We start from the raw sequence: 10,411 nt of genomic DNA on the forward strand, positions 1-10,411 counted from the left end.
GTATGCAGGTCAGGAAGCAACAGTTAGAACTGGACATGGAGCAACAGACTGGTTCCAAACAGGAAAAGGAGTACGTCAAGGCTGTATATTGTCACCCTGTTTATTTAACTTATATGCAGAGTACATCATGAGAAACACTGGGCTAGAAGAAGCACAAGCTCGAATCAAGATTGCTGGGAGAAATATCAATAACCTCAGATATGCAGAGGACACTACCCTTATGGCAGAAAGTGAAGAGGAACTAAAAAGCCTCTTGATGAAAGAGAAAGAGGAGAGTGAAAAAGTTGGCTTAAAGCTCAACATTCAGAAATCTAAGATCATGGCATCTGGTCCCATCACTTCATGGCAGATAGATGGGGAAACAGTGGAAACAGTGTCAGACTTTATTTTTTTGGGCTCCAAAATCACTGCAGATGGTGACTGCAGCCATGAAATTAAAAGACACTTACTCCTTGGAATGAAAGTTATGACCAACCTAGACAGCATATTAAAAAGCAGAGATATTACTTTGTCAACAAAGGTCCCTCTAGTCAAGGCTATGATTTTCCCAATAGTCATGTATGGATATGAGAGTTGGACTATAAAGAAAGCTGAGCACTGAAGAATTGATGCTTTTGAACTGTGGTGTTGGAGAAGACTCTTGAGAGAGTCCCTTGGACTGCAAGGAGATCCAACCAGTCCATCCTAAAGGAGATCTGTCCTGGGTGTTCATTGGAAGGACTGATGTTGAAGCTGAAACACCAATACTTTGGCCACCTGATATGAAGAGCTCACTCATTTGAAAAGACCCTGATGCTGGGAAAGATTGAGGGCAGGAGGAGAAGGGGACGACAGAGGATGAGATGGTTGGATGGCATCACCGATTCAATGGACATGAGTTTGGATAAACTCCGGGAGTTGGTGATGGACAGGGAGGCCTGGAGTGCTGCGGTTCATGGGGTCACAAAGAGTCAGACATGACTGAGCGACTCAACTGAACTGAACTATGAGCAAAGTATTGCTTTGGTAATAGTGGCTGTGATATCTTGAGAGCTAAAGCAAGGAATAGCCAAAATCTAGGATCTTTAATGCTCAAATAACAGCAAGTATGTATACAACTGAAACAAAATAATTTGTTCCTGGTGAAATCTAGAGGTGGTCCAGCCTTTGTTTCCTCTCTTATGTTTTTTATAGGCTGATTTTACCTCTAAAGACAGTTTTATCCTTTTTATTTCTGACACTGTGCTGTAATTGGTTCACCCAAAAGTTGGAGATGGGATATGTAATTTAAAATTATTTATTTACTTATTTTAAATTTGGCTGCATTGGTTCTTAGTTGCAGCAAGTTGGATCTTTCAGTGAAGCTTGAGGGCCCTCTGGTTGTGGCATATGGGCTTAGTTGGCCACGGCATGTGGGATCTTAGCTCCCCAACCTATGAGTCCCCTTCATTGCAAGGCAGATTCTTAACCACTGGACCACTAGGGAAGTCCCATGAACATGCAATTTTTAAAAGCACTCGAAACCTTGTGGGTTCTATTTTTTTTTGTTAGCAGTTTTTGAAACTAGGCAGTCTTTTGGACTGTAACGAGATCAAATCAGTCAATCCTAAAGGAAAGAACCGTGACTATTCATTGGAAGAACTGATGCTGAAGGTGAAACTTTGATACTCTGGCCACCTGATGCCAAGAACCAACTTATTGTAAAAGACCCTGGTATTGGGAAAGATTGAGGGCAGGAGGAGAAGGGGATGACAGAGGATGAGATGGTTGGATGGCATCACTGACTCAATGGACATGAATCTGAGCAAACTCCAGTAAATAGTGAAGGACAGGGAAGCCTGGCATGCTGCAGTCCAAGAGGTCACAAAGAGCTGGACAAGACAGTTACTGAATGATAACAACAATCTGCCAGTTCCCTAGCCTGGGAGAAAGCAAATGTAGAATAAATAACCTTTGCTAAGATGTTTAAGGCCAAGATCCTAATAATTTTCTTAAGTTGCAGACCCAATCTTACAATTAGATTTTTTTTTCTCCTCCGGGTGAAAGTCTGTCTGCACTTCTCTTCTTTCTGTTCTCATTCAAAGGTTCTTCTCTGGGCATGTTATGTGTGTGTGCTTAGTTGCTCAGTCATGTCTGACTCTTTGTGACCCTATGGACTCTAGCCCACCAGGCTTGTCTGTCCATGGGATTTCCCAAGCAAGAATACTGGAGTGGGTTGCCATTCCCTTCTCCAGGGGATCTTCCCAATCCAGGGATCAAATTCAGGTCTCCCACATGCAAGCAGATTCTTTACCGTCTGAGCCACCAGGGAAACCCTTCTTTGGGCACAGCCACTATAATTTCAGAAAAGCTTAAGGGAATTAGCATTCAAATTTGCTCCTAATTTCTACAAATATAGAAAAACCTGCTAGGGAGTGGATACTATTTTCACTGTGGTTTTCTCCCTGTCTGCTATGTAATAGTGTCATAAATCAGGTACATCTAGCAGGAGGAGGAGACGTAGGTGATTGTTTAGTTCTGGAAAAGAAGCTACTTTCTACAGAAAGGATTTCAAATAGCCCCACAGCAAAGCCAGCACTCAAACAGGTTTCCTGTGGGCTATTTCCCCTCCGCTGCTCTGGACCCAAAGCCAAAGTGAAGAAGAGAAACTTCCCTATCACAAAATCTCAAATCTCTGGTACCTCAAGCTGATCTTATAGTGATCAAGCAGTTTATCATGTTCCAAAAAGTTGTAAAATCTAGGCTATTGTAAATTAAAGCATTTTATGAATTTGCTTTTAAAAAGTTTAATCGGATTTACTTTAGAGATTAAGAGAAAAATAAGAGTCAAAGTGGAAAAAATTAGATAAGCAATCACATGAGAAACTTTGGAACACTCAATATAACCAAAAGAATTAAGTTGTAACTACACTATCTTAACTGTCAGACCTTAAAATATTTTATGCCATATTTTGTGCTTTCGGGACATACGTTGAAATAATTAAATTTTATATTAATCTTTATTTTTTACTTTTAAAACATATTGATTAAAAACCACTTTTAATTCAAAATACAGATTGCCTAACATATTTAAAATCTTTGAATACTTTTTCTTCAATCTACTTCCACAGGAAAATGAAAGTACATCAGGATAGCACCAATTGTTATGGAAAAATGAATGTTCTAATGCTACTAATTTCAGCATTTCATTTATAAATGGCATGGGGTGAATATATGAGAAGTGGCAAGAACACTTCTTTCACCAGTTGTGCAACCAGTGGGTTTCTTTTTTTTTGTAAAAGAGAATTGTGACGCACCACATTGTTAATCAGCTATACCCCAGTACAAAAAAAAAGGTAAAAAGAACTGAGATGCAATTACACTACATTTTATAATGTTCACAGTAAAGAAAGTTGATGAATCTTCAGGCAAATATTAAGTAACATCTGTAGCCCCAAAGTCTAGACGGCAATTCAGCGTATTTCCCCAGCATTATTCATTTGGTTAAAGCAGAGAAAAGGGTTACAATAAAAGTGATATACAGGTTGTTCTAACAACAGCAAAGACCTTGGTTGCTGTGACGCCCAGCTACCTGGCTTCCGCCAGGCCTGCACCCAGTACTGACAATGGAGATAAGCCAGGCCCCTCTGAAGCAGGGATGTTACCTCCCACACCTTGTGACCCGTTCGCAGGGGTGGGTTTCCCACTTTTCTTACCTGCGTAGTGATCGAACACAGTGGGCACGTATTCCTCGGGGAAGGCGTCGTTGGCGTAGCTCATCAGCAGGCAGGTCTTGCCCACGGCGCCGTCCCCCACCACCACACACTTGAGCATCTTTTTCTCCTCGTGGCCACCGCAGCCGCAGCTGCTGTCATTTCCCTCCTGGCAGTTCATGCTCGCGGCTCCAGCTGCTGTGACTGTGCTGTGGTTGTTGCTTCTCCCACTTCTTCCAAAGCCCATGAAGCCCGCGGCAGGCTTGAGATCACTCTGCCTTACTCGGAGTAACTGGGATCCTGCAGACTCTTCCAAGGTGGCTGGCACATGCCCTCTCACTTACCATACTGATCAGGACAGGTAACGCACTGGGGAGAGTGATTAAAAGCATCTGTCCCTTTCCCCCATCAGTTCAAGTTAAGAAATCCTCATCTTCACCGAATTCAAGGGCATTCCTGGGAGTCTAGAAATTTCAACAGCTCGAGGGTTTCTCTCTGGTCCCCTGTTCTCCAAGCCTGAGGGAACTCACTGGAATTTTGCTAAATCTTCCCCATTTTCCACTTCACATCTAACATGGAGGAAAGCTGGGCTTTTTTAATGGAGTTTTTCCTTGCTTCCTCCAGCTTGCCGAGTGTCAGGAAATCATGGGTTTCCTGCTGCATTCCATATTAGGATCAGTGGGCTGGAGAAGGCTGCAACAATGGGAGCTCTGTGTGTGTGTGTTTGTACTTCTGGGGAACGCTGCCAGGACATGGAGTGGGAAAACTCTAGGGGTCCCACTGCAGACTCAAGCTGTCAGACTTCCTGTTTCATCCAGGGCTGGAGAGCCTGTTTGCCTGTGGCTGGCTGGGAAGAGGCTGACGAAAGGATGAAAACCCCGGAGTACTGTCTGCCACAGAAACACAGGGAGCCACACCAGCCGTTGTAGGATAATATATGACATCATTCCTCACTGAGTCACCAGTTAAAAGCTCTGCAAATTAAAACTGGACAGTTCTTCACATACTTAAATGAGAAACCGTAAGAAATTTGTTCTGGCAATAAAGAAGAAAACCTTCCAGAGTTTCACTGTTTCAAAGGGAAATGTTCTTGTAGATTGTAGGTTTAAGATGTGTGATCAGGTTTATAAGCTGCCACATTTGAGCTCAACACTCATACGTGTATTCCAGACACAAACATTTTTATGGTTGTAGCACATAAGAAATCAATCAGATGTGGGATGTTTGCATCTTCTTATTAGCGAATAAACACACATGTCTTGGCTCACCCTTACTTGTGGAAATGAGAGCATGTGGGACAGCTTTATTGGTTTGTTTCAGGTCTCCAAACGCTGCTTTTTCCTGAACAGTTCCATTTTTGATTTAGTCTTCTCCCCTTGGTCAGCCTGGTCCTCTTCAATTACAAAGGAGCCATTGGCACCTAATTTATTTGTTATTGGGTCACTCAAAGCGAAGTCCCTTTGAAGCACTGAGTGTGATTAATGTACTCAATCTTAGAAAAGCAGTGGAAGTCTGCAAGTGTTTCTGACAAATGGGTCAGGTACGTTTTTGATGCGGGACCTGTGTGTTTCTTTGAGATTTTTGAGAATAGATTTTAAGAATTCAGATTATCCAATTATTATCCAATTGATTTGAGGAGGTTGTTTTTTTTTTTTTTTTTTTTTCAGGAGACGGGTGAGAAGTCTGTTTTAATGAGTGGCTATAAAGAATTCTCCTGCCAGTGCAGGAGATGCAAGAGATGTGGTTTGATTCTTGGGTCAGGAAGATCCCCTGGAGTAGGAAATGGCAAACCACTCCAGTATTCTTGCCTGGAAAATTCCTTGGACAGGGGAGCCTGGAGTACTATAGCCCATGGGGTTGCAAAGGGTCGAACACAACTGAGCACATGTGCGCTCACTCATGCATCAATAATGTATATATCCACATACATATGCTTCTGTAGAATCAATATATTCTCATATTTCTGTGTTGGATTGTAGTAACATTTCCCATAGTGTTTCGTGTCCCAATATTTCTTTTCTATAAGGAGATGATGTTTTGGTTAGGTTGTTGTGTTTCTACCAAATTATGGTGCTATAGCAACTCCCAATGCTCAGTAATTTAAAATAACATGCATTTCAATGAGGTATCACTTCACACCTGTTAGAATGGTTATCATAAAAAGTTTACAAGCAACAAGTGTTGGTAAGGCAGTGGAGAAAAAGGAACCTTTGTACAATGTTGGTGATGCCACTATGAAAAACAGTATAGAGTTTCCTCAAAAATGTAAAAGTAGAGCTACCATTGGAGAAGGCGATGGCACCCCACTCCAGTACTCTTGCCTGGAAAATCCCATGGATGGAGGAGCCTGGTAGGCTGCAGTCCATGGGGTTGTGACGAGTTGGACACGACTGAGCAACTTCACTTTCACTTCTCACTTTCATGCATTGGAGAAGGAAATGGCAACCCACTCCAGTGTTCTTGCCTGGAGAATCCCAGGGCCTGGGGAACCTGGTGGGCTGCCATCTATGGGGTCACACAGAGTCGGACACAACTGAAGTGACTTAGCAGCAGCAGCAGCAGAGTTACCATGGCTGTGGTGGTTTAGTTGCTAAGTCATGTCTGACTCTTGCGACCCCATAGATTGTAGCCCACCAGGCTCCTGTGTCTATAGGATTTTCCAGGCAACCATACTGGAGTGGGTTGCCATTTCCTTTTCCAAGGGATCTTCCTGACCCGGAGATTGAACCTGGGTCTCCTGTACTGCAGCAGTTTCTTTACTGACTGAGCTACCAGGGAAGCCCAAAAAAGGCCAAAGAAATATGTATATACCTTATTTAAAAAGTAATGCTGTTGTAAAAATGGCATCAATAGACTTGTTTGACACAGAGTTACCATGTGATCTATCAATTCCATTCTTTGGTATATATCTGGAAAAAAATTAAAACACTAATTGGAAAAGATACAAGTACCCCATTGTTCATAATAGCATTGTTTGTAATAGTCAACATGTGGAAGTAAACCAAGTGTCCACGACCAGGTGATTGGATTAAGAAGATGTGTTTATATATATGTATATACATATATATATGTAATGGAATATTGTTCAACCACAAAAAATGAAACTCAGCCATTTGCAGCAATGTGGATGGACCTAGAGAATATTATGCTTAGTGAAATAAGTCAAAGAAAGACAAATATTGTGTGTTCACAAATAGGGGAATCTTCAAAAAATCAAATGAATGCATGTGTAGAACAGAAATCTTGTTTGTTTTCTGTTTTGTATCTTTGTTTCCAATTCCACATATAAGCAATATCAAATGATATTTGTGTGGCTTACTTCACCTAGTATGATAATCTCTAGGTCTACCCACATTGCTACAAATAGTATTGTCTTGTTCTTTTTATGGCTGAATAATAGTCTATTATACATTGACTCTTAAAGCTTCACTCTGGAAGTGACACTTCTGTTCATTCATTGGTCAAAGCAAGTCACATTCCCATGCTACCCAACATGAGGGTTAGAAGTATGATCCTACCATGTGCCAAGAAGGCGAGAACTAAATATTGATGAATAGCCTGAAGAGTTGAGATAGTTTAAACAACCAGAGATAGGTTAGTTGAGGTTAAGTAAGAAGTGTGAAAGTTGAATTGTTTCATGTTTAGTGCCAATCTGAAACATTTGAAGGCACCTACAACTGCATGTGATTTATAATTTTATTTTCATGAGTTTATGTGAAACATCTGGAATATGTAATAACATAAATTACAATTGTAATAATACATTTACAAAATAATACATTACAAAATACAATTGTAATAACATTACAAGTGGCCAAACAAAATCTGTGCAGGTAAAGGAGTGATTGATAGTGTCAACAACTCCATCCTGAAGATGAGTAAGGTCACTTTGAGCACCATGTGATGATATGTCTGGCAGAACTTTGAGGAGGTTCTGCCTTTGACCTTGAACCTGAGATCAGCAGTAAATGTGGCATGGAGTAAATACTCAATTCAGATATGGAGTTCTCAAACGTGGCTGCCCAGTCTGTGTTCCTCCATTACAAATAACCCCTGGGAAAAGAATGGGAAATTAAATTGGATGAAATTTTGCTATATCTGTGTATAAACCTAAACAGTGTGCCAGCAGACACAGATATTTAAGTCCAAGCTGATTTCCACGTGGACTGCAGTTTAACAGACATTTAAGAGAGCTGAAGCAACCAGTTATGGGTCTTTTACCTTGAACTCAAAATCCAACTTGACGGATTGGATTACATGCAAAGATGGATCATGCCAATGCTGTATTTCTGAAGTTAAACTTGTTTCATTGCTATTTACTGTTCCTCGACCACATCCCCTCCCTGGCCAAAGTGAATATTTATAGGGGAGAATGTTTATGACATCCTAGTAAAAATGGTCAAAAAAGTTAGAATTTTATTAACCTGCTGATTATATGTTGTCCACATGAGAATAAATCTTTTCAAACATTAAAAACTTATCTGAATCAGAATATGCAGTTCAGTTCAGTTCAGTCGCTCAGTCGTGTCCGACTCTTTGCAACCCCATGAATCGCAGCACGCCAGGCCTCCTTGTCCATCACCAACTCCCGGAGTTCACTCAAACTCACGTCCATCGAGTCGGTGATGCCATCCAGCCATCTCATCCTCTGTCATCCCCTTCTCCTCCTGCCCCCAATCCCTCCCAGCATCAGAATCAGAATATTAGAATCTTAAAAAAATAATTTTTAAGTAAATAAAAAAGTAATAAAAGTAAATAAAAAAAGTAAATTCAGTATTGTTCTTATAGGTCCAGTAGTCAATGCAATTGTGACTACTTGTCTTGATAGAGTGGTTAAGAATATACTTTAATTTCAAAAGTTTATAGGTATGAGTTTAGAAGAAGTTTGAAGACCATTTGCTAAAATATTCTTTACCAGATGCCTGTACTTTAGGATCTTGGGCCATGTCAACAACTGAGTGGTGGTTTTATAGCCATTAATTATCTGGTTTACCTCAAGCACCAAGTTACACAAACTTAACAGTACATGGTGAAATCTTGCTGGGCGATATTTCCTGCTTTTTCCAAGAGACCTTAATTCCCTGACTTCCTCTTGTCCTGTGAGCTTTGGCTTCAGATTAGTTTTCCCAAATGCCGACAGAGTATTTTTGCATAAAATTCTGATTTCTCTGATTGATTCCAGTTTTAGTCTGACTTTAATAAAAGAGCCCAGACTTTCTCCCTTGCCTTTTTTTTTTTTTTCCTTTTTGTGCTTGAAACTAGAAATTATACAGGGAAATAATGCAATTGGGTCAGATACTCTGGTTCTGGACTAGCCTCTACATAGGAGACTGTTAAGACTCCAGGCCTAGGAAAGTGGGATATGTGTGGTTCCCATGATTCTGGCAAGCCCAGTCCAGCCACGAGTCACTCCCATTCCAGAGAAAGCCTGTATGTGCCTGCGTGCTATGTCGCTTCAGTCACGTCCAACTCTTTGTGACCCCATGGATTGTAGTGACCCTGTGAACTGTAGTTTGTCAGGCTCCTCTGTCCATGGGGATTCTCCAGGCAAGAAAACTATAGTGGGTTGCCATATCCTTCTTCAGGGGATCTTCCCCATCAAGGAATCAAACCCACATCTCTTATGTCTCTTGTGTTGGCAGGAGGATTCCTTACCACTAGCATCACCTGGGAAGCCCCAGAGAAAGCCCTCTGAGGGGCTAATATGGAAGTCAGGCCTCCAGAGGTGGAGGGTATGGTGTGAGGTAGGAAGGCTGCATAGTTTTAGGGGATCTGACCCAAATCCCCAACTGGGACCAAACCTCAAGATGAACTAGAGAACTACGAAAAGTTAACAGGCTGTCCTGGGATAAGTATGGACTGGAACTGCTCCTCCCCAAGTCCAGTGCCACCAGGGACACTTCTGGACTTGTGTTTTTCAATCTTTCAGGCTACTTGTACTTGGCCTCTGGCCAGTGTCTGTGTCATATCATATCACATATCATATCATAATCATATATCAGCCACATCTTCTTGGATATGATCTTTTTATAGTTCCAGAAGTGGCTTTCATTTTTCTTGCTTGAAGGAATTTTCTTTCTTTCCCAAATCTCCTAATTCTGATAGAAATAGATTACTTGCAGATCTAAGACAGATGGAAACTTTTTTCTGTCTTAGGAAAGAAGAGGCCAATTGAGGTGTGTGCATATGTGTGTGTATGTATCTTCTGTGTTTCACTATTCAGTTCAGTTCAGTCACTCAGTCATTTCCAACTCTTTGCAACCCCATGAATCACAGCACGCCAGGCCTCCCTGTCCATCACCAACTCCCAGAGTTCCCTCAGACTCACGTCCATCGAGTCAGTGATGCAATCCAGCCATCTCATCCTCTGTCGTCCCCTTCTCCTCCTGCCCCCAATCCCTCCCAGCATCAGAGTCTTTTCCAATGAGTCAACTCCTCGCATGAGGTGGCCAAAGTACTGGAGTTTCAGCTTCAGCATCATTCCTTCCAAAGAAATTCCAGGGCTGATCTCCTTCAGAATGGACTGTGGATCTTCTTGCAGTTCAAGGGACTCTCAAGAGTCTTCTCCAACACCACAGTTCAAAAGCATCAATTCTTCGGCACTCAGCCTTCTTCACAGTCCGACTCTCACATCCATACATGACCACAGGAAAAGCCATAGCCTTGACTAGATGAACCTTTGTTGGCAAAGTAATGTCTCTGCTTTTGAATATGCTATCTAGGTTGGTCATAACTTTCCT

At 41.6% G+C, this 10,411-nt stretch overlaps 1 protein-coding gene across 3 annotated transcripts in view; it reads right to left on the reverse strand.

The window, feature by feature from the left end:
• RHOJ (ras homolog family member J) overlaps positions 1-4,485 on the reverse strand; it is a 107,508-nt gene extending 103,023 nt beyond the window's left edge. For 2 of the 3 annotated variants that reach the window (XM_010846812.1, XM_010846811.1), the window contains exon 1: positions 3,675-4,485. In XM_010846812.1, coding sequence (XP_010845114.1) covers positions 3,675-3,918 — 244 coding nt within the window. In that variant the 5' untranslated portion in view covers positions 3,919-4,485. The remainder of the gene's footprint in view (positions 1-3,674) is intronic. The other variant, XM_010846810.1, reaches the window with a different exon arrangement.
• Between the last annotated feature and the right edge of the window lie 5,926 nt (positions 4,486-10,411).

Source organism: Bison bison, unplaced genomic scaffold, assembly GCF_000754665.1.
Source record: "Bison bison bison isolate TAMUID 2011002044 unplaced genomic scaffold, Bison_UMD1.0 scf7180017864239, whole genome shotgun sequence".
In the NCBI taxonomy this organism is placed as follows: Eukaryota; Metazoa; Chordata; class Mammalia; order Artiodactyla; family Bovidae; genus Bison; species Bison bison.